The 24,896-nt window shown below is 44.8% G+C and overlaps 1 protein-coding gene across 2 annotated transcripts in view; it reads right to left on the bottom strand.

The window, feature by feature from the left end:
• The window catches only part of Senp5 (SUMO specific peptidase 5), a 28,402-nt gene extending 7,242 nt beyond the window's left edge, over window positions 1-21,160 (bottom strand). The window contains exons 1-6 of one of the 2 annotated variants that reach the window (XM_052159037.1): window positions 20,966-21,160; window positions 10,359-11,884; window positions 6,721-6,826; window positions 6,445-6,583; window positions 6,232-6,279; window positions 4,860-4,937 (exon numbers count right to left, since the gene is read on the bottom strand). In XM_052159037.1, coding sequence (XP_052014997.1) covers window positions 4,860-4,937; window positions 6,232-6,279; window positions 6,445-6,583; window positions 6,721-6,826; window positions 10,359-11,853 — 1,866 coding nt within the window. In that variant the 5' untranslated portion in view covers window positions 11,854-11,884; window positions 20,966-21,160. The remainder of the gene's footprint in view (window positions 1-4,859; window positions 4,938-6,231; window positions 6,280-6,444; window positions 6,584-6,720; window positions 6,827-10,358; window positions 11,885-20,965) is intronic. The other variant, XM_052159038.1, reaches the window with a different exon arrangement.
• Window positions 21,161-24,896: the final 3,736 nt, after the last annotated feature.

Here is a 24,896-nt window from a genome sequence, read left to right as displayed (position 1 = left end):
TCACACACAATAAATAAACTGATATAATTAAAAATTCCAAAGGATAACAAAGTAATAGGTACTCCATAAATACTTGTAAAACATGAGTTAGTTGGGCATCATAGCACATCCGTGTGATCCCAGCATTAACGAGGCGATAGCAAGAGTTGTTCAAGGTCATCCTGTGAGACAGAGAGAGTTCAAGGACACGCAGACTGCAGTACACAGGATCTAAAAGGAAATGGATAAAGCCTGGCACTGTGGCACATGTCTACAGTTAAAGAACCATGCGTTCAAGGGCTGGCTGTTTAACTGCGCACGATCCTATCTCAAAGTCAAAGTTGTGGAACCCTCAAGATGGCGCAGCGCGTCAAGCTGTTTGCTGTGCCTGATTACCAGTTTGGTCCCTGGGAACCCACCGAAGAGTGGGAGCAGAGAACCTAGTCCAGAGTTGTCCTAGGACCTTCCTGTGTGTGCTGTAGCAGGAGGCACCTCCACATAGACCAACTACCATACATGGAGAACACAGAGAAATACAATTTTAAAACCTAAAAAGCTATCTTCCATATTTTGTTATTACTTTTACTGTGTCTCCTTTTCCCGTTTACATCTGTTAACTTATTTACTTTCTGAAATTGAATTTGGTGACTACTTAATAACAGTGAGACTTCACAGCATTTTTCCCCCTTCTGTATTAGGAAGAACCTTGTGTTACATTCATTGTGTAAATGCTGGTGACCATGAATTCCTTACTGATCCCCCTGCTTCCACCTCCGTAGAGTCAGGATCATCAGGTGTGATCCTACAAGGCTCCCCTCAAAGCTTTAGTTGTCCTTTTGAAATCCGTACACGTCTCAGCACATGTTCCTGTGTACATGCGTACACGCAGGAAGGGCTCAGTCACGAGCACAGAGGGCCAGGAGCAGCTGCCTTTCCTCCCTGCTTCTCCGTCTCAGCCTTGGAGACAGAGTCTCTTACTGAGTCTGAAGCCATGCCGCGTCCTCCTCATGCCTATATTATAAGGCACTTGTCCACAGAGCCTCCCTGGCTCCACCCTATCTTCCTTGCCCTTATTTCCAATTAGATTCATAATGAGAGAAGAATGGCTCCACAACTTTCTAGTGGATAAATATATGATCAGCCACAAATGCCCCTTATGTGCAAAAAAAGTAAATACAGCTTGGATACATATATACTGTGAATCTATATGGGAAATAAAGGGGACCCAGAAGAGAAACATAGATTGTTAAAAAACAAAAAACAAAAAAAAAAAAACAAAAACAACAAAAAAAATAACAAACAACAACAACAACAACAACAACCAAAAAAAAAAAACTTTAAAATTGTTTTGTTTTGATTTTTGGAAGAGGGTCTCTCTGTAGCCCTGGCTGTCTTGGAACTCACCTCACACTCCACCTGCCTCACCCCCCCCCCCCACATCCCCACCCTCCCCCAGCCCCCCATACCTCCCCTGATGGGATTAATTAAATATGTGCTCTGCCACACCTGATTTTTTTACACTTTAAAAATTGTATTTTCGTGTGTGGACATTGTGTGTTACAGGACGTGTGGTCAGAGGACATCTGGTGAGTCAGTTCTTTCCTTCAACAACAAGGGGTCCAAGGATTGAACTCAGGTTGAAGTGTCAGAGTTGAAGATAACCACGTTGCCAGCTGAGCCGTCTCACTTTTTAGGGTATAATGCTCTATTGTGTATCGATGTAGTCAAATTGAATGCATTAGGTTTCATGAGCTTACATGTTGTCTACTAGGTTATTCAATGAGAGATGTCATTGTACACATTATTTTTATTAGTGTGTGTTGTGTATAAAGTACGTCTGTGTATTAGCATGTGAATGTAGCTGTCTGAGAGGGTCAAGAGAGGGCACTGTGTAGACAAGGCTACCCTTGAACTCAGAGATTCACATGCCTCAGTTTGGAGTGCTGGGGTTGAAGGCATGCACCACGACACCAGCTTCATTTTCCTTTGGTTTGCTTTGCACAGAGCTTCAGTTAAGTGTCAATTTATTCTCAAGCACTCATTTTCATGTTATTTTGTTAGTTTTTTAGCATTTAACATATGACTGGATTTCTTTAATTCCTAATTTGAGAATCCAGAGAATAGAATAATTTATTTTCATTTAACAAAGTAATATGTATTTTTCAAATACTTCCCATGAACATACACTTTTTCCACAAAGACAACCATTCACTCTGTTTATAACATTTGCTCACCTCTACTTTCCAGAGCTATGTAAAATTTCCAGCTGAAATAGCATCCTCATATATGTGATATGCAATATATACATAAACATACAAACGTGGTGTTGGGACAGAACACAGAGTCTCCTACGTAGCAGGATGTGCGTTACTACTGAGTGAGCTGTATCGCAGGCCCTGCGTCTGGACTTTAGTTCTACCAAATGGTAAACTGTGAGCTGTCCAATCTTTTTCTACTGCAGCCACCAGAGCTCAGCTAGTCATAACACATGAGGCCATCTGAGGTCATTGTTCACACCTGCTCTCCTTCAGCCAGAGGACCCGGGGCAGTGTGTACACCGACTCCCACGGCACATTCATTTGGCACGACCTGCCTCTGTCCTGCCATCATTCTAGGCCCAACAAGCATCACCACCCATCCCTGTTTTACCCCCATCAAGTCTGATATTCTTCAGGGTTCCTGGAGCAAAAACTGAACTGAAAACTGTAAACTAGAAGTCACCTAGGGCTCTTTAAAAGATTCCTATTCCATTTATGGCAAAGTAAAAAATGCAGCCAAATACAATGTAATACACCTGTAACCCAGACACTCTGAAAGAAAGCTGAGACAGAAAGATTGTTAGAGGCCAGCCTGGGCTATATAGTAAGAGAGAAGTAAAGAGGGGGTGGAAGGAAGGAAGGGAGGGAGGAAGGGAGAAGCGGGGTGGGGTGGGGAAATCAGAGAAGCAGCAAAAATGAAAGAGAACTAAATGTACTGTACTTAAGCTAATGAGGTAATTTGGGGAAAGCCCGAACGAGGAAGGGACTGGTTGCCAGGGAAACCATCTGTGGCCAAGCAGGAAGGATTCTCGATCCCAACCTACTTTGGGGGAACCAGGGAAGGGAGAATGATTGACTTAGTGGGTCACCAATGGTTAATGGTTTTTAAGCAATTTTGCCTACACAGTGACCCTAAAGATAGTAGTTGGGGAGCCAGGTGTTATCCCAGCATTTTCTTGGGAGGCAGAGAGGGGCAGAGGCAGGCAGATCTCTTGAGTTTGAGGCCAGCCTGGTATACAGAGTTAGTTCCAGGACAACCAGAGACATACATGTCTAAACCACAAGCCAGCCGAAGCTGCACTTCCTTCCTTCTGTTCGGCAGGCTCCACAAGCACACTCCATGAAGCACTCTCTCATTAGCTTTTATTTACTGTCCCAAGAGACAGAGAAAAGCTTATCTTCCTCATCCACCACCTCCTAGAAAAGTGCTTAGCAGAGTGGGGGGGTGGGGGTGGCACACGCCTTCAATCCCAGCACTTGGGAGGCAGAGGCAGGTGGATTTCTGAGTTCGAAGCCAGCCTGGTCTACAGAGTGAGTTCCAGGACAGCCAGGGCTGTACAGAGAAATCCTGTCTTGAAAACTTGAAAAACCAAAAACAGTGCTTAGTGCACCTCAGCTAGTGAATGGCTCAGCGGGTAATATGTCTGCTCTGAGACAATCCCCAAGCTAGAGTGTAAAGAGCTGGGTGTGTAAGACATACCTATAGTCCCAGCACAGCAGAGACTGAGACAGGCATATCCCTAGAGCATGCTGGCCAAACAGCCCGGACTACACGTCAAGATCCAGGGCAGTAAGAGACCCTGTTTCAAAAGACAAAGTGAGGCTTTTGATCCCAGCACGGAGAAGTAGAGTAAGTGGACCTCTGCATACCGAGTTCCAGGACATCCAAGGCTAGATATAAAGACTGCCTCAAAAACAAACAAACCAACCAAAATGTAATAAAGATGGTTCCCTAGAAGAACAATATCCAAACCTGTCCTCAGGCCTCTACATATGTGTACATATGTGTACACACAAACATACACACACCACCCCCCAAAGGTAGGGGATTCGTTAAGTGTTTAAAAACTAAATGTTCTTTAAAAACCAACTAGATTTCACATTTCATGAATTCCACAATGGTTAGAACTAGGAACACTAGTAAGTAGCACAACAAGCTCCTTCCTGGTCTTGTTTATTTGGCTTGGGTTTTTTATTTGTTTATTTGGTTGATTTTTTTTGAGACATGATCCAGAAACCTGGCTGGCATTGAATTTATGATATTCTTACACCTTAGCCTTCTGCATACAGGGATTATAGGCCGATGGTGTCCACACCAGGCTTGTAGAGTGAACTTTACGTTGTTCGTCCTGGTGTCTACCCTTTCACTCTTACAGTCATCCACTGCTCTGGAATTACTGCAAAAAACACAGCCTCTCATGAAAAAGTTCACCCCATTTGAGAGAAGGGACAAGAAATACATTGTACAAACCAGGCAGTGAAATATACTGGGAAGGAGAAACAATAAAGGGTAAGAGGGGCCAGGAATGACGGCACAGCTCTGTAATCCATGCACCGGGAGCCGAGAGTGATGAGTTCAAGACCAGCCTGGGCTATAAACAAAGATCCTAGGTTTTTGGGAGAAGAGAAATAAGTGAAAGGGAGATTATAGAGAATATCATAGTGCACACAGGGAACTTGGGTGTTGCAAGAACAAAACAAACAAGCAACAACAACAACAACAAGACAGAAAATATTAAACACTCTCATGAAGGTATAACCGAGGCCATAGTATCAGTAAGTCCCAGTCCCCCACCACGTGCAGGTTACCCATTTCAAGTTCAGTACAAAAGGAATAAATACCTTCTTAGTCCATCTCTTAACTCCATTATAGCCTTTGGTTACCAGCTGCCTGTGGAAAAAGCTGTTGAAGAAGTGGACCTAGAACAAACAGCAAACAGTCAGCCAGGTTACACGATGTTGCGCCCAGATTCAACTTCACAAGAAATTGGAGAGAGCAAAGAGGTTTTGTTGGTGCTTTTTATTGTTGGCTGGTTTTGTTTCTTATTTTTGAGATAGTGTTTCTCTGTGCAGCCCTGTCTGTCCTGGAACTCCCTCCGTAGACTATGGCTGGCCTCAAACTCAAGAGATCTGCCTGCCTCATCTGAGATTAAAGGCATGAAGCACTATGCCTGGTGTTTTGTTTTTTTTTTTTAACATGTAGCTTAGACTGACCTCCAAGTCTACTGTAGCTAAAGATGGTACTGACTCTCTGATTCTCTAGTCTCTATTTCCTAAGCGTTACAGAAGTGTGCTAACACACCCAGTTTGTATGGTCCTAAGGGATCAAACCCAGGGTTTTGACTCAGCACTTTTCTAACTAATCTGCACTCCCAGGCCCTGATTTCCTCCTCATGTGTTTTGGGTCTTTTGTTTGTTTGTTTGTGACGGGATCTTTTTATGCAACCTTTGCTGACCTGGATATCACTATGTAGATCAGGCTGGTCTCCAACTCACAGATCCATCTGACTGTTCCTCCTGACTGCTAGGATTAAAGACATTCACCCACATCTGGCCACGCCTAGATTTTTAATTAAAAAACAAAAACAAAAAAACACCTTTTTATTTAAAAAGGGGGGTGGGGTGGGGTGGGGTGCTAGAGAGATGGCTCAGTAGTAAAGACACTAGCTACTCTTCCAGAGGTCCTGAGTTCAATTCTTAACACCCACATGATGGCTTACAACCATCTATAGGGGGATCTGATGCCCTCTTCAGGCAAGAGGATGTTTATGCAGCACAGCACTCAAACATTAAATAAATTAAAAAAAAAAAAAACTAAGGAAGAAAATACGGGTACTGTGATTTTTTTTTTAATCAAAAAATGGACATTTGTTGTTTTATTCCCCTTCTTTCTTGAAACAGGGTCTCATGTAGCCCATGCTGGCTGGCCTCAAACTTGCTATGTAGCCAAGAGCCCTCCTGCCTCCACCTCCCACAGTGCTAGGATAAGAGGAAGTATGCAACTGAACTCAGTTTAAACAGAAATGATTTGATAGAAAACATGGTGGACTCTAATGCACAGTTAAGGCATAATCCAACCCATTTAATCTAAAGAATGTCAAATAATTACATACTGTTTAAAAGCAAAACAAAGAAAAGAACAAGAATCACCAACAACTAACCCCCCTTCTCTCAACAGCACAAGGATGCACAGAGGGAGGAAGCTCCCACTCACTTTGTCTGGGACGGCGTCCATTATCAGCTCACCGTACATATTGATGACCTGTAAAAGTACAGCCCGGTTAGTCCTGCACAGCCCAGTGCGTCCCCAGCAGGACGAGTAGTGTGCTCAATGCAGTGAAGGTAGGAAGACCTTGTTTCTAAAGACAAATGGGAGGGAAGCCAGCACCCTGTGCCATCTCTACCCTGCGGACCCACATGCACCAACCTGGTCATTCAGCCAATTTTGACCATCCAAGGTTGCCAGGTCGTCCATATCCAGCATGTGCTTATTGTAGAAGATTCGGAAGTTACACTTTTGGTGTCTGGCTCGGTAGTTTGTTATTTCCCTATTGATAAATGGTTTTCTAAAACAGATTTTTGAAAGAAAAAATTAAAATGAAATGCATTTTATTCTATGTATAATTATCTCTTTTCTCTTAAGAGAAAAGTCACTTGTGGCAGTAATATCTTTAAGGGCTTAACTTTAGCATCGCTGACATACCTATTAGAAAAGTCTTCATTAAAGACATCTTTTAATCTCCCAAGGACATCTTTTTCACTGAGTGGGACCAGACTTCCATACTTTTTCATAACCTCATCTAGGAATCCTTACATAAAGGAAAAAGAAAAACATGGAAAATTTTTTTCAGCAAAGTAGTTTTTTATAACATATACTTACATCTATTACAGAGAACCATAATCTGTAAAAACAGTTACATCATTTAAAAAAAAAAAAAAACAAAGCCGGGCGGTGGTGGTGCATGCCTTTAATCTCAGCACTTGGGAGGCAGAGGCAGGCGGATTTCTGAGTTGAGGCCAGCCTGGTCTACAGAGTGAGTTCCAGGACAGCCAGGGCTATTCAGAGAATCCCTGTTTTGAACCCCCCCCCCCCCCCAAAAAAAGAAATTTTGAACCTTCACCCTTGTAACCTATGAACCTTCACCCTTGTAACCTATGAAGACATGCTCACGGCAATTTTTGTTGATTCAGCAGATCTCAGCCACAAACAATTAGGGGACATCGGAAGAGGGTGGCCATATATATATGGGGGGGGGGGCAGTCTAGTCTAGTCAGCCTCCTCCACACCGGCAGTCCATGCATGTGGCACCATGGCCAGCTCGTAGAGTATTTTTAAACTACTGACAGGCTCCAGAGTGACTGGTTGAGAGTAGTCTTTCCATAGTGGGACCTTGAAGAAGAAATCTCTCCTTAAGGACTCCTACAGAGCCAAACACAGTGACAAACTCCTGTGCTTCCTGCTGCTGGAGAGGATGAGGCCAAGGATCACGTGGGCACAGGAATTCTGGGCTAGCCAGGTGTGGTTTAAGAATAGCCCCTATAGGCTATTTGATGGAGGAAGTGTGTCCCCTGCGGGTAGGGTCTAAGGTTTCAAAAGCCCATTCAAGGCCCAGTGTCTCTGCCTGCAGCCTTCAGACAGAGGTGTAGAGTTCTCAGCTCCTCTCCAGCATATCTGCCTGCATGCCACCTTGCTCCCTGTAATGATAATGGACTAAACCTCTAAACCTGTATGCCAGCCACGTTAAGTACTTTCTTTTATAAGAATTACTTTGGTCACGATCTCACTTCATACCAATACAACAGTGACTAAGACACCAGGGGAACAGCAAGATGTTTGTCTTAGTCACTGTTATATCGACAGGATTGGGGAGAAGATGAGTGCTAATCATATGGTTAAATGTCTTTTCTCCCCCAGTAGTTGAGGGAGTAGTTTCTTAATTAATAGAATTTTTTTTAAAAAGTAACAATTGGTTAGATTGTTATCGCCAGGCAGTGGTGGCACATGCCTTTAATCCCAGCACTTGGGAGGCAGAGGCAGGCAAATTTCTGAGTTTGAGGCCAGCCTGGTCTACAGAGTGAGTTCCAGGACAGCCAGGGCTATACAGAGAAACCCTGTCTCAAAAAATGAAACAAAACAAAAAAATAAACCAAAAAAATTGTTATCACTGTATTATTGCAACTTGACTGTTTAGTTTGTTTGGTTTTTCGAGACAGGGTTTTCTCTGAGTAGCTCTGGCTGTCCTGGAACTAGCTATGTAGACCAGGCTGGCCTCGAGAGCTCTATCCACCTCTGCCTCGAGTGCTGGGATAAAGGCATTCGATGCCACCACTACTCGGTAGCGATGTGATGGACACTGCCTAGTGTCAGTGCACAGGCCTGTAATCCCAGCACTTAGGAGGCTAGCTTCATCCACACAACAATGCCCAGACTACTTGGAGAGACCTTATCTCTAAACACACAGCAAACCCGCTAACATCACTCATGACCCTGTGAGGCCAGTGTAACTGTGGGCAAGGCCTTTCCCCTCCATGCTGCCTACCCTGGCCTTCAGATCCTCCCACCTCAGCCTGCACCAGAGCTGGAATTATGAACCAGGTCTAGCTCTAGAGAGGCCTCTTTTAAAGCTGGGAATATTTTTTTTTTTAAAGATTTACTTATTTATGATATGTGAGTACACTGTAGCTGTCTTCAGACACCAGAAGAGGCATCAGATCCTATGACAGATGGCTGTGAGCCACCATGTGGGTGCGGGGATTTGAACTCAGGACCTTTGGAAGAGGAGAGCACATAACTGCTGATCCATTTCTCCAGCCCGAGAATAAAAATTTTTAAAAATAATTTTTATCATTTATTTAGCTGTAGTACAAGAGATCAAACCCTGGGCCTGCTACACGGAGGGCAAGAGGTCTACCATTTGCACTGCATCTGCATTTGAGCTGAATATGCTGCCAAGGAAAACAGAATTCTAGAGACCCTAGCCTGATGTAAGGCAATCTTAAGTCAACTTATAAATATATTCATTTAGTGGTCTCCATGATGACCCACTAAGCATAAATCCCCAGGAAATAAAACCCCAACATTATTTCTAAATAGTAACAAAGAAACTGAAGGCAGCTCAGCAAAGATAGAAACATTTTGAAATGATGCTGTAAAGGAACTCTGGCTATTACAGGAAACATGTAACCAGTTCCTTCTGTGGCTCTATACAATGGTTTCTGCCAGGCCATCAATTCAGAACGGAAAGTACTCTGTTGTACCAAGAGAGAAGCGAAGATGAAAACCTGGGATTTCCTCCTTTTAAGTCCCATCAGAGAGGCTCCCAACTTTCTGTAATGCTGGGAACCCATATCAGGGCCCCAGGCATGCTAGACAAATTGCAGACTTGCCCCCCAGCCTTCGCTTGGTTTTTATTAGTCACTTATTGTGTGTACACAGGGAGGTAACATGCAGATAGTACACAGAGGTCAGAGGACAGCATGGGGGAGATGGTGCTCTCCTTCCACCAGAGCATGCGAGTTCCAGAGACTGAACCCAGGTCGTCAGGCTTGGCAGGAAGTGTCTTTCCTTTACCCACTGGGTAAAATGACCCCAACAGAAGTCAGGAAACCTTAACATTTGAAAAGACTGCATTTAAGCAAGAAACTGAATATAGGTGGAAATAGAATACTGACTTCACAAAGCTGTCCTGACTTTCATGTGGCAATGGTGACATGCACACCCAACACAAACACCATGTATTTACATAAAACAATAAGAATAAAAATAAAAAACTTCACATTGTTTTAAAAGGTAGTAAGGTTGGAGAGCTGGCTCAGAGGTTTAGAGAGTACAGTACTCTTCAGAAGACCTCAGTTTAGTTCTCAGGACCCTTACTTGATGTCTGAGGCCAGTCTGGGCTACCTAAAATTCTGTCTGAAAACAAAGATACCCAATCTTTTAGCCCAACAACATAAGATTCTCATTTGTAATTTTTAAGTCTGGTAAAACTTTTCTTTAAAGTTTTAAAACTAGTTTAAACCAATTCTTCTTGAAAGGTAAGTTAACCAGCCTTTTAAAATGTTCAAGTACCAATATTCTTTTAGTAGCAATCGGAATGGCAATTTAACTCACAGAAACAACTGCATAAGAGAGTTCATTGCAGCCTTACAGTGAAATCAATGCGGGTGTTCATTAGCAAACTGAGCAGGAACTCAGCAACATCTGCACGATGGAGCAGTGTAAACGGCAGCACACCTTCTAACGGTTTAAAGGAAAGCCACGTGGGAGGTAAACCGAGACCCTCTGGAAAGGACAGCATACAGCAAGTGTGGGCAACATGGGCAACAAAGACCAGCGCATACCAGAGAGACAGGTTGAGAGCTGCTCATCATCCACTGGAGATGCTGTGTGGCCACTCTTGCCACCTGCTGCTTGGTTTTCCACTTTGAGGTCACCGCACACCAAGGGAGCGTCCAGTGGACTTTTACAGTAAGGGTGGTCCAGCAGCTTAGAACTAAGGATGCTCTGCTTGAGAGATCCATCCTCCTCCATCCGGAAGTTCTCGTTCTGAGCAGGCTCCTCAGAACCAGGCCCATCCACACTCCTCACAGATCTGTCTGCTCCAGACACTGACACTTTCACTCTGTCGTCGCTGACAGCACTTGTCCCGCTTTCCTGACCCAGCGTCATAAGTGCTCTTTCCGCCTCCGAAGTGAACTTGTCACTAGGAGGATGCTCCATCACAGGGACTTCCTGAATCTGCTCTGTACATTCCCACTTAGGAGAAGAGGGGGACTGGCTCCAAGTGTGTGTGGCACTGCCATTCTGCTGGCCAGGGAATGCATCATCTAACCCATGCTCCTTGTCCAATACAGGGCTTTCTTTAGTGTGGCCATCAGGCACGTGACAGTTTTTACCCTTCACCATAGCACTGCTGTCCATGTCGGGAAAGTATGGCTGACACCGACAAGGGTCTTTAGGTTCCAGGGAAGGGACCAGGCTGCAGTTGCCCCCCTCAGTGTTATTATCCCTAAGGTTCTCCTGATGATCCCCAGTGACCTTCTGTACCCAGCTTCGCTGGGCTTTTCTTAGCTTGCAAACTCTGCTTTTCGTTCGGAAGTGCTGGGATCTGAAAATCCTATACCGAAATCTAATCATGGATAATTTCTCATACATCATAAGAGACACTTTGACTCTTCGATGTTGGTTAAGTTGGAACTTTTTTGGAATCAGGGGTCTCCTGTTCCTGTGGTGCTCTAGCCCTTGGTAGCAGCCATAACAAACTCGCCTTCTATGTTTGTTCAAGACCACAGTCTTGCCACTGTCAGCTGGACTTTGGCTCTCCCCACTGAACTTCATGGGAAAGTCTGAAGCTTGGGGGTCTGTGCTAGGTTTGTGACCATTGGCCTTACCTAAGACAGTGTGTGCCGACAAGCCAGGAACTGCCTTCAGAAGGCTTTTCTCTCTGCAGTATTTATGGTCCAAGTTCTTTGCTGCAGACAGTAACTTGTCTGCTTGGACTTTCAGGAGACTCCTTGAGGAGGAAATGAAGTGCTTAGTGTCCTTTCTTTTCACTTTGGTGTACAAAGCACTAACATTTCGAGTAGCCAGTCCAGACTTTGTCTTTGAACAAAGCGGTCCATCCTGGATCCATGTTTTCTGGATGTGAAGCCCCTTATCACACTGGAAATGCTTCAACTGCCGATGCCAAACAACTGGCCTTCCCAGCTTAGCTTTCAGGAAGCACAAGTTTTGGGGAAAATAGAACTTCTTAAAGCTCCCAAACCCCGCATTCCATTTCTCAGAAAAGGCTAAGTGAATTCCTTTCTTCCATAGAATTTTCTTCTGTTTTTTCATTTTTCTGATGCATAATGAGAACTGGATGTACCTATAAAAGAAAACAAAATGTAAAGAAAATTTAAGGACCGCCGCCGGGGTGGTGGTGGCACACGCCTTTAATCCCAGCACTCTGGAGGCAGAGGCAGGCGGATTTCTGAGTTTGAGGCTAGCCTGGTCTACAGAGTGAGTTCCAGGACAGCCAGGGCTACACAGAGAAACTCTGTCTCAAAAAAACAAAACAAAACAAAACAAACAAAAAACAAAAAAACCCAAAAATAAATAAACAAATAGCAGATCAATGAGTAACACACTTAGTAGGTCAAAAAAGCTAAAACCTAAGGCCATGAAGCAAGCTACATGGCGTGGGAAAAGCCCTAAATTAGAGCTAACAGATACCTATGAAGGTTAGTAGCATGGGCGGTGCTGAGAAAGGATGGCCTTCCGAAAGTCTCAACAGCACACACAGTGCCCTGCCTCCTACCCTGAGAGAACCTGTTCCCTTTCTTGGCAAGGATGAGTCAGGAAAGTCACACCAGTAGGAAAGCAGAGTGTAGGGCAAGCTGAGACGAGTGAATTCCTGCAGAAAACCTGTCCCCTCACCGTATAAGGACACGTTGCTAATGAGGAACCATTCCTTCAGGATGAGAGAAGGGCATGGAGGAGAAAACACAGATATTGAACCCTCCCCCCAGGGCTGGACAATTACTCCTCAGGGTGTTCTGAAGTTGGAGAACTGTCTCAGGCGCAGGACCTGGTTCAGCAGGGCTTCCTTCACCTCAGGGGTGAAATACATGGATAGTGAGGGCAGTCTGAAGGAGAAGGCTCTACTCACTGAGACGCACTTTTTGTCTGTTTTATTTTTTTCAGACAGGGTTTCTCTATGTAGCCCAGGCTGTCCTCTGCCTCCCAAGGGCTGGGATTACAGGCCTGCGCCACCACCGCCCACCCCCAGCAAAACATACTTTTCCTTTTCAACTCACACTCCGAGATTATGGCAATCTCTGATTCATCCTCTAAAAAAGTTGGTTAGTCTAAAAAAAAAAAAATCCGGGGCTGGAGAGATGGCTCAACGGTTAAGAGCACTCACTGCTCTTCCAGAGGTCCTGAGTTCAAATCCCAGCAACCACATGGTGGCTCACAACCATCTGTAATGAGATCTGATGCCCTCTTCTGGTGTGTCTGAAGACAGCAACGGTGTACTCACATATAATAAATAAATAATTCTAATAAATCTTTAAAAAAAAATCTATAAACATACCCAGCTATTCCCCCACAATGGCCTTGTATGGCCCATAGTGTATCCAAGTCTCATGTACTCAAGATGTCCCATACCGGGGCTGAAGAGATGGCTCAGCAGTTAAGAGCACTGACTGCTCTTCCGAATGTCCTGAGTTCAAATCCCAGCAACCGCATGGTGGCTCACAACCATCCGTAAAGAGATCTGATGCCATCTTCTGGAGTGTCTGAAGACAACTACAGTGTACTTACTTACATATAATAAATAAATAAATAAATCTTAAAAAAAAAAAAAAGAACCGGGCATGGTAGCACATGCCTGTAGTCCCAGCACTTGGGAGGCAGGACAGCCACGACCACACAGAGAAACCCTGTCTCGAAAAACCAATGGCCCCCACCCCCCAAAAAAAGATTTCCATAGCATCTTAGTGCACACTGTTTGAGGCTGAACCCAGGACTTCACATACCTGCAGCCCCATTCTTAAAAATCACTCAACAATCACGAGGTATGATGCCACTCCAGCACTCCGGAGGCAGAGGCAGGTGGATCTCTGTGAGTTCAAGGCCAGCCTGATCTACATAGCGAGTTCCATGACAGTCAGGGCTACATAGTGAGACCCAGTCCCTCACCCTACCCCACCTCCCACACAGAAAAGGATTAGCTAACAAGAGTCACCAGACCTCGGAGGAAGGCAAGTAAACCAAAACAATGTTACAAGAAAAGGCGAAACCCACAGACAGAAGGAAAGGCAGTGTGATCAGTGTAGAGCTACAACCCCAGGAATGCAAGCCGCCATCCAAAACTACAACAACAGCTTCTCCCCAAGACCTTCAAAGAGAACATTGCCCGACAGACACCCTTATTTTAACTCAGTAAGACTAACTTTGAACAGAAGGCTTCCATATCTGTGAAAAAGAAGCAGAGTTCTACTGTTTCAAAAAAAGAAAGAAAGGCCGGGCAGTGGTGCCTCACGCCTTTAATCCCACCACTTGGGAGGCAGAGGCAGGCAGATTTCTAAGTTTAAGGCCAGCCTGGTCTAAAGAGTTCCAGGACAGCCAGGGCTATACAGAGAAACCCTGTATTGAAAAACCAAAAAAAAAAAAAAAAAAAAAAAAGAAAGAAAGAAGAAAGGGAGTTGGAGAGCCAGGCAGTGTTAGTAGTACTTTGTTAGTAATACTTTGTTAGTAGTTTGTTCTTGCAGAGGACCCTATAACTCCAGTTCCAGAGGGTCCAACCCCTTTTGATGTCTGAAGGCTTACGTGCACATGAGATGCACATACATTCAAGCACACACATGTAAAATAAGTTAAACAGTAACTTTTTAAAAAGAATAAATAAAAACCTTGTAACTGGCTCAAAACAGAAACTAATAAAAGAGTCCTACATAGTTCCACATTCTAATCCCAGGGTTTAGAAGATAAATGGAGGAGAATTAGGACTTTGCCTGGGGACACAAGATTCTGTCTTAAAAACAAAGTAACAAAACAAGAGTCAAGACGGATGGTTCTTACCTATTGTTCTAGCTCAGGACACAGAGGCAGAATTACCCCAAATTTGGATCCATCCCAGTATACACAGTGAATTATTGGCCACCCAAATCTACAAAGGAGATTCTGTTCTGTCTCAAAGTAAAGTAACAGTAGCTGAAGTCTATGCCTAGTGTGCAGGAAGCCTTCCTCACCCTGCCACACTTGACTGCAGTTCCTCATGTTGTGGCGACCCCCAATCATAAAATCTCCTTGCTACTTCATAACTGAAATCTTGCTACTGTTATGAATCATAATGTAAATATCTGACAGCTCCAATGGTCTTAGGTGAGTTCTGTGAAACTCATTAAACCCCCAGGGGGTCACTAGCCACAGGTGGAGAACCACTGTTCTAGAGCCAAACAAAAGAAAACAAAAGAACCTCTATCAGATAGTTACAGAACTCAATGGGAATGAGAGAGGGCTTTCTTTGCAGGGGGCACAGGACTGTGGTCTGGAAGATCAAAGGGCTCTCTGAAGATCCATTGTGGTAACAGCTACACGCCAACAATTCTGCCAGATAACCGGACACAGAGCTGGCCATGTGGAAACCTCTGGGAGCTGAGGCAGGAAGAGGCCAGTCTGACTAAATAAGACCTTTGCTTGGAAAAACAAAAAGGTTAAATAGAAAAAGAGAGGCCAGGGGTGAGAGGAGCAGCTTGGGCAGTACTGCGCATGCCTAGCACAGACGAGGTCCTCAGTTTGACCCCCAGTACCTCCAAGCAGAGGAGGAGAGGCAGAGTGCACAAAGAAACAGTGCGAAATATTGCACTCCGGCAAAGACAGAGCAAGAGGTTTTATTTTTTTAAAAGAACAATCAAGGGCTGGAGAGATGGCTCAGCACTTAACAGCACTTACTGTTCTTCCAGAGGACTCAAACTTGGCTTCCAGCACCCGTGTCTAACAGCTTAGACTGCCTATAACATCAGCCCTAAAGGAACCAACTTTTCTCTGCTGGCACCTGCACAACATGTGCACATAGCCACACACATAAACATTAATGGTTTTTTTTAAATGAGCAATCAAGAGACTGGAGAGATGGCTCTGCAGCTAAAAGCACGTGCTATTCTTCCAGAGAACCCAGGGTCAGTTCCCAGGACCACCTGGCAGCCTGCAGCCACCCCTAACCAGCTCCAGGAACTCCAACACCCTTTTCTGGCCTCTGCCGGTCCCAGGCATGTATGCAGTATACATGCATACACGCTGGCAAAACACTCATACACTCAGAATAAAAATAAATATGTTTTTTAAAATGAACGATCATCTCTGAGTTGAGTCCAGCTTGATCTACAGAGAAAGTTCCAGGGCAGCCAAGCCTACAAAGAGAAGAACAAAACACAACAACAGCAAAAATTCTACCTGAAAAGACAGCTTCAGGTACGGAGGAAGACCCAATTTAGTTCCATCCAACACCAACAGGTGCACAGTGTGCTGCCCTTGGGCAGAAGGCAACTTACTGTCATCTAGTTCTAGCTGCATACAGAGAACTCTGAGGCATCACAACTGTGGAGCCAGGACAAGTTGGAACCCTATTGGCTGGTCCAGTGAGCCCCTGCAGTAACCTCAGAATGTGAAATTTCTTATTTCTAAAGACTTAGCCGGGCGATGGTGGCACACGCCTGTAATCCCAGCACTCTGGGAGGCAGAGGCAGGCGGATTTCTGAGTTCGAGGCCAGCCTGGTCTACAGAGTGAGTGAGTTCCAGGACAGCCAGGGCTATACAGAGAAACTCTGTCTCGAAAAAAACCAAATCCAAAAAAAAAAAAAAAAAGACTAACCATTGCACTGGTTCCTTCTATCAACACACACACACACACACACACACACACACACACACACACAGAACGGGAGGGGGGGCACGGAGAGGGTGGGAGGAACCAAGACCGCCACAAAGATTAGGAGACACAAAACACAAAACATAACAATCGCATCAATGAAAAATTTTACAAAAAGCTTAACAGAGTTATGATATATAAAGTGTTAATATAGCCAGACGGTGGTGGTGCATACCAGTGATCCCAGCACTCTGGGAGGCAGAGGCAGGTGGATTTCTGAGTTCAAGGCCAGCCTGGTCTACAGAGTGAGTTCCAGGACAGCCAGGGCTACACAGAGAAACCCTGTCTCGGAAAAAAAAAATCCAAAAAACCAAACAAGAACAAAGAAAAGACAAACTGAGCAGTGGTGGCACATGACTTTAATTCAGCGATTGGGAGGCAGAGGGCAGTTAGGACTTCTGCATTCCAGGCCAGCCTGGTCTACTACAGAGTAAGTTCCAGGGCAGCTAGGGCTGGCTGCAAAGGAAAGCCCTGTTTCAACAAACAAATAAACCCAACAAACAAACAAAAAAATCTTGATAAGATAACCTAGTGAGAAAAAAATCCATAAGAAGGCAATTCACAAATATTTCCAAATAACCCTTAAACATAAAATGTTCAACTCCACTTTCCCCCACCGGTGTTTCTTTCCACGGCCTATCTATCATGGAAGACACTTTTTAGACCAGGCTAGCCTGGAACTCACAAAGATTCGCCTATTGCTGGGATCAAGGGTGTGTACCACCAGCAGCCGGCTCAACTTCACCCTTAAGAAAAGAGGTCAAAGGTCTGGGGCTGTGCTCAAAGACAGTGTTAGTTTGCATGTGTCAAACTCCCAGGTTTACTCAGCACTACAAAAGAAAAAGAAAAAGTAACACATTCTCCTTCAGAAGATGAGTTACTTTCTTAACAGCTGAACCTTCTGGTAGCCAAGGTCACTTTCTGTTTTGAAGGTATCTCTCTAGTCCAAACCTACCTCAAATTAAAAATCCCCCAGCCTCTGTCACCTAACTGAAAAAGGCATTTTCATACTTTGCTGATAGAATTCCAAACTGATGTAACCATTTTGGAAGAGAATTTGAGAAGATTTTATAAAAAAAACACAAAATCATTTATCCTTAATCTGGCAGCCGCACTTTAAGTAATTTAAACTGGAGACACAGCTGTGATAATAATGAAAAGACTATCTGTTGAAACATTGTTTATAATAGCAAATACTCCACCAATGCCCACAGGCAAGAGCATGGCTGAATAAACTACTTATCTATGTGATGAATGAATCATCCCAGAGCAAGGATTCTCCAGCACCCGGCGATTTAGAGAATGCATCCTTAGAGGAAGAGAGCAAGGCTCACAGGTGGGACGGTGGAGGGAACGAGGAGGGAGGACACTTCTCTGAACTTCCCGCCTACTGGTCTGGCCTTAGGACCTCGCTAATGCTTCACACACTTAAATGAACCCCGCCTACTTGCTTCCTTTTCCTTTTTGCAGAATCAGAGAACTAAACTGGGACTCCGTGACTGCCCAGCCAGTGATCTGCTGCTGAGCCACAGCTCCGAGCCCCTGAATTTCAAATAACACAATCATACATTAAAAGCAGAAAATCAACAATTTTAGAAAATATTCTGACTACATGCCTACAAGCTAAAGACATAGACTACATACAGGTATTGAACAATGCATAGAAAATCTGCTTTTTCATAGAAGTAGGCATCAATTCTGAAATTGTCAGTATTCTAAAGTTGAGAAAATAACTAAAATGTGTGGTGGATAATTAAAGCTAGACTTTCCACCACTAAGAAAAGAAAACAATGAATCCTGAAATGATGATGACGAAGAGGAGAGACAAAACTGGAGGTACCACTATGAACTCAGTGTTTAATAGATAAGGAAGTGTGCATATACGTACATATTTGACTGTCAATGAAGCAACATAATTCCAGTAAAAAGTGAACACCCTAACAACCACATCTTGGTTTCTAAATATAATTGTCTACTGAAAGAAATTGCTAGCCGGGCGATGGTGGCGGCGCACACCTGTAATCCCAGCACTCTGAGAGGCAGGCGGATTTCTGAGTTGGAGGCCAGCCTGGTCTACAGAGTGAGTTCCAGGACAGCCAGGCTACACAGAGAAACCCTGTCTCGAAAAAACAAACAAACAAAAAGTAACAGATGCAGCCAGGTGTGGTCACACTCCTGAAACCCATGTGGGCATGAGGCCGGGGCAGGACTATCACTAAGTAGCCAGACTCTAAGGGGAAAAGCAAGGGGAGGGGATATGTCTAGGAGATTCCTCAGTGGGAGAAATGCTTGCTGCACAAACATGAAGACCTGATTGTGGGTCCCCAGGACTCACATAAAAGCCCAGCACAGCAACACATTCCTACAGTCCCAGGACCAGACAGGGATAAAAGACAGACTCCTAGGCCTTAATGGTCAACTAGTCAGCCAAATGGGTGAGTTCCAAGTTGAATGAGAGACCCTGTCTCAATAAATAGGCTGGAGAATTCGCATCACACACTTCCACACAGGCAAGTGTGCTCCTCCACACACAAGTGGAAATTAGAAAACAATGGGGGAAAATGTCTTTGAAGTTCTGAGGGAAAATTATTTTCAACAAGAGAATTTTAGGCCCACCTAAAAATTAGTGAGAATAGCCGGGCGGTGGTGGCGCACGCCTGTAATCCCAGCACTCTGGGAGGCAGAGGCAGGTGGATTTCTGAGTTCGAGGCCAGCCTGGTCTACAGAGTGAGTTCCAGGACAGCCAGGGCTGTACAGAGAAACCCTGTCTCGAAAAAAAAAACCAAATCCAAAAAAAAAAAATTAGCGATAGAAAAAGGTTTTCAGACAGGCGATCTATCAAAGTACATGTGTCATACACCCTTCTAAGAGCCACAAGACAAGAAGTACCATGACAGAGGAGGGAGAAAATCAGGAAGGCAGGGGACCTAGGCCTGGGGAACCAGGCTCAGCACTTGCCTGGCATGCGCAATGCTTGTGTTCCCGCCACCATTCTTGAAATGGTAATAAGACGAAAGGTGTGGAGAAAGGCCCAGAAAACTAACACAGAAGACAGGCTGGGGGCCTGGCTACTAACAGAAACAAAAGTGGGCAAGCTAGGGGTTGGCTCAGTGGTTAGGAGCATCTGCTCTATTCTAAGCACGCGCGCGCGCGCGCGCGCGCGCGCGCGCGCGCACACACACACACACACACACACACACACACACACACACGGCGACTTACAGGCATTCATAACATTCAGGGGCTCCAACACCCTCTCCTGATCCCCACAGCACCAGACAAGCACGTGGAGCACACACATACAGGCAAAATATGCATGTACTTTTTTTCCCTAAAAGAAAATGGAGGAGGGTGGCAAAAGGAGTGAGGTTGCCAAAAAAAGATGCACAAACCGGGCTTGTGATCCCAGCATTTTCGAGGCCAAGGCAAGGGGATCCTTGCAAGTTCGAGGCCAGCTTAAGCTACCCAGCAAACTGCCAGCCTGAGCTACAGAAGAAATGTTTTAGAAGCAGCGTCCGGGATTCTGAGATATAGGTGGAATGGCCTCCTAAAAGGGACGAGACATAAATCAAGCATCTCCCAGGCAGATTTTCTAAAGGCCTGGCACACATTACCATCTCATAAGAGAGAACCTGTAAGTTCCTGCTTACTGATAAGAAACTGATAAACACTGGTTACTCTTCTTACACCAGGCTTTTATCAATAAGCACAAGGCATCTGAGTGACCAGGTTTCTCAGGCACTGCACACTCTTAGCACAGACTGCAGTTACATCCCAACCACACAGGAGTCTGCTCGCTCTCCTGGCAGCCTTCTTCATACCAAGCTTATTCTGGACAAAAGGCAAAAGCATAATTAGGAATGCGCCATGTGTCCTGAATATTCTTAAATGGCGTTTTAACCAGATCCTCAAAAACATTCATTCAGTTATTTCAACTAATTTGCACTGGTATAGGAACATGCCTACGTCCAGGTGGTGAACTAAAAACAATACCAAAGGCAAGCTAGAGCTCCAACTCAACTTCTCCGGAATCCTAAGTACAAACTCCCATGACCTTTCTGCATCCCACTTCTTCCAACAGAATGGCCCCACAGTGGGTTAATGAACCTCATCATGGGGTCTATACTACCCAGCACCGACAACAATTTTTTTAAAAAGTAGCTTCTCATCATCCTAGAGCCCAAGGATACCATGCATGAGCAGGGTGGGAAGGAACCAAAGCAAGGAGCAAGCAGAGCTGTCGGATCAACTCAAAGCCCTCCACTTCCGACTCTGCAGGAGCTGGGAGCCTGACAGCGATCTTCAGGCAAAGCTTTCCCTGGCTTCGGAAGGAACGGCCCGGGGAGGGGGTTTTCTGGCTGTCTGGATCTCAAGGCTTGTTCCGCAGAGGAAGGAGGGCCGCGATCCCCGGAGACCAGCGCCCACTAGGCGGCCTGCGTGCGGGCCTCGGGCGGCGCTGAGCTGGCGCGGGGAAAGGGCTGGTCAGCAGCGCTGCGGACGTCTCCTGGCCTGGGCTGCCCTGCTCCCGCTTACCTACGTTCTTTGCTCCCGGCACCTAACCTTCTGCCTGGACGGACGCTGCAGCGGCGGGGACCGCTGCCTCGCCCTGCCCACGCCCACGCCCGGAGAAGCCAGGCCAGCGACCGGGGCTCCGGCCTGCTTTCGGCCGGCGAGGCGGCCGAGCTTCCTCCCAGCGGCAGCGCGACAACGGCGCCTGCTTTCCGCGTCACCTCCTTCCTTGCTTTTCCGCCAGAAACTCCGCCCACGCTGTGCGTGAAGGGCGTGGCTGGGGCGTTAACCTCTAGGTGCTGTTCCTACAGTCCTAGATCTGCAAGGGCAGTTATTGGGGAAACTGCTATCTTGAACGACCTAGGAGACACAAAGCAGGTTTCCGTCAGCGCTCCGTCAGAAAAGCTAAAACTGACCACAGCTGATATACGATCCACTGAGCCCTCACATTCTTGCTCTGGACTACAGTTTAAGGTCAGGCCCACTCCACTGTCCCATGTGATTTTACCCCTTGGTGATGTAATTTACATCTTTAATATTTCCCCAGGAGGGTAGAGCCTTCGTTTGGACTTTAACTGCCTACCCGAACTCAGGAAGTCTTCTCTTTCTGGTAGGGTGCTTCAAAATCCATCCAGTGAACTATCTGTTTAAAAGACAGTTTAAAAAACTTAGATCCTCCTGCCTCAGCCTCCTGAGAGCTGGGGTTGCCTACCAGTGTGTACATGCAACTCAATAAAACAGTTCCGGAAATCTTTCTGGAATAAGCACTCCCAACACCAATGAGAGGAAAAGGAGAGCGGTCCGTGGTGACCCTAAGCCAGGAAAGCTCCTGAAAAGTTTCTATCCCAAGTCCAGTTTGTATACTCACTTTAGACTCTAAAAACACAGGCTGGCAAACGAGATGTGGCAATAAGCAGGTTAGGGTGAGTTCTGGGACAGTCAGGGGTCCACAGAGAAGTCTTGTCTTGAAAACAAAACAAGAGCCGGGCAGTGGTGGCGCATGCCTGTAATCCCAGCACTCTGGGAGGCAGAGGCAGGCAGATTTCTGAGTTCGAGGCCAGTCTGGTCTACAGAGTGAGCTCCAGGACAGCCAGGGCTATACAGAGAAACCCTGTCTCGAAAAAACCAAATAAAAAAAAAAGAAAAAGAAAAAAAAAAGAAGAAAAGAAAGAAAGAAAGAAAGAAAGAAAGAAAGAAAGAAAGAAAGAAAGAAAGAAAACAACACAAAACAAACAAAAGAAGGAAAGAAAGAAATGAAAGAAACAAGATGCCGATCCAGATGCAGGAGACATTTAGTACACCACACCGGACAGACAAGACCAGAATAGAGCTTCCCTTCACTGTATTACAATTAAAACATTAACTATACAGATCAAAGAAAGTCTATTGAAGTGGCAAGAGAAAAACACCAATTCATAAGTAAAGCTCTGTCCTTCAAAATAACAAAGAATATTTACCTGAAACATAAGCCAGAAGAATTTGGCGTGATGTATTTTCAAGTTCTGAAAGCTAACAACTGAGACTGGATCGTTGACTCAGTGGTTAATAGCACTTGTTGCTGTTGCAGAGGACCCAGGTTCAATTCCCAGCACCAAAATGAAGACTTACAACCAACCATGTGCACCTCCAGACCTAAGAGCTCTGGTGCCCCTTTTTGACCCCCTCAGTCACCAGGTACTCACATGGTGCACACGTATACCTGGGGGCAAAATACCCATACACACAAAACAATGAGATTGAAAGAATAGAAAATACAGCCTAACTCCAGCCTTCTAAGGAGCCCCAAACATTTCACATTCCAGAGCCGCTCTTTGTGCTCTTTGTTAGAAACTAGGTAAAAGGTCACATTTCAGAGCCTGCCCTTTAAGAGCTAGGCAGAAAGGCCTTGAATAGGTGATCCTGGCCCCACAAGGTAAATGGAAATGAGCTAAGCTTATCTTGCTTCTGTAAACTGCTTACACCATTACCCCTATCCAGGAGTTCACGCAGCTATAGACATCCAAGAAAATAGGAAACTAATTGGTCCACTGAGCGTAGGCTCCATAATTTAAACTGAATGGCCTAAAAACTATGGAGTGGAACAAATCGATTGGCTCGCATTTTGCTGGTTCTCCATGCTAAGAAATGATTGGTTTGTGATTCGCGGGCTTTGTTGTAAACTTATAAAAGCTGTCTCAATTCAGCACTCGGCTTCCACGGTCTTCTAACCCTGTGCGATGTACGGCTGTGGAACCCAGAATTCTGGAATAAAGAAATCCTCATGGTATTGCATCGAGGCTGTTTCTCGAGAGTGATTTGGGTGTTGCCTTCCGGTTTTGGGGGGTCTTACAAGATAAGTAAGCATATAAAAAAATAAAAGGAACAACTGCCAGCCTAGACTTAATATGTCCAGCAACACTGTGATAACTGAAGAAAAATAGACATTTTCTACAGTAAGAGTAGACTAAAGGAATGTATAGCCAATAAGCCAGTTATACAGAACATACTTGAGCGAATTCTTAGAACTAGAGAGAAAAACAAATCCACCCATGAGGCCACAGGCAAAAAAATAACACAGAGAAGAATAGTTAAGAAAGGAAGAGGGAAAGGCAAACAGTACCAGCTCAACAAAATGGCAGGAACAAATAACCAACTTTCAGTTATAATGTGTACACTGATGGTCTCCACTCCCAGTCAAAAGCTTCTGACTAGTCCACTGGACCACACACACACACACACACACACAGAGTCAGGTAGAAGGATGGAAAAGATGTTCAAAGTAAAATGGATGATCTAGGCAGCAAGCAAGTGTTGCTGATGAAATGATCACATTGTGAACCTTGAGACTGTGAATCTGTTTCTAACTGTGGCTCAGCCTTTGATCCCAGAGTGTTCTGTTTACTGTAAACAAGTGTTTGTGGTGTAGCTCAGCCCTAGCAAACACAAGAGCTAAGGGTCTGTGAATGCAAGGTATCTGCTCTGAGATGGTGGAGAAGGAGAAAGAGCCCTTGCCTTCTGGGACATCTATGGAGCAGGAAGATCAGCTGGGTGCTTTCTCTGCCTCTCTGAGCCAGAAGGTTTTCACCCCAGCATCTGGCTCCTGTCATTGGTAAAATTAAATGGCTAGAACTTTTGGTTTTTAAAACAACTGATTTTTCCTTTTTTTTTTTTTCTTTTTTGCTTTTTTGGGTTTGGTTTTTTTGAGACAGGTTTTCTCTGTTTAGCCCTGGCTGTCCTGGAACTCACTCTGTAGACCAGGCTGGCCTCGAACTCAGAAATCCACCTGCCTCTGCTTCCCAGAGTGCTGGGATTACAGGCGTGCGCCACCACCGCCCGGCTACAACTGTTCTTTCAAATACCTTAAAACATAGTTCTCAAAGCAAAACTAGTAAGATGGGGCAAAGAAGGTCACTTTGTACTAATTACAGGAACAAGCTAATAAGAGGGCACTAATATTCTAAGGACATATGGCTTGAACACAGGTGTGCCCAATGTCATAAAACAAATATTACTAAAGTCACAGATTAACCCCAGCACAATAGCAGTGGGTTACTTCAGTATGCCACTATCAACAAATGATAGGACATCCTGGCCAAAAAAAAAAAAAAAAAAAAAAAGAATAAAAAATAAAACCAGAAACATCTGGATTATACGACCCCATAGGTAAATGGATTCAACAGATAGCTACCGAGTATTGAATGTCAACACTACATAATACACATTTTCCTCTGCAACCTTTCTTTTAGGTCACACATTAGGACACAGTGGCTCTTAACCAATCTAGGAAAATTGAAATGATCCCAGGTATTCTCTCTGATCGAAATGGAATAAAACCACCAACCAATAGCAAATGAGATGCGAGAGCATGAAAATCTCACAGAGATTAAACAGCATACAAATGTGTCCTTGAAAAAATCAAGGAGACTTAATCATAGAATCAAAAGAAAATGAAAACATACCAAAACCTCTTGGACAG

This window comes from Apodemus sylvaticus, chromosome 15 (genome assembly GCF_947179515.1).
Source record: "Apodemus sylvaticus chromosome 15, mApoSyl1.1, whole genome shotgun sequence".
NCBI classification, from domain to species: Eukaryota; Metazoa; Chordata; class Mammalia; order Rodentia; family Muridae; genus Apodemus; species Apodemus sylvaticus.
Note: the sequence above shows the minus strand (reverse complement) of the source record. Positions and strands in the feature narration are given on the sequence as shown.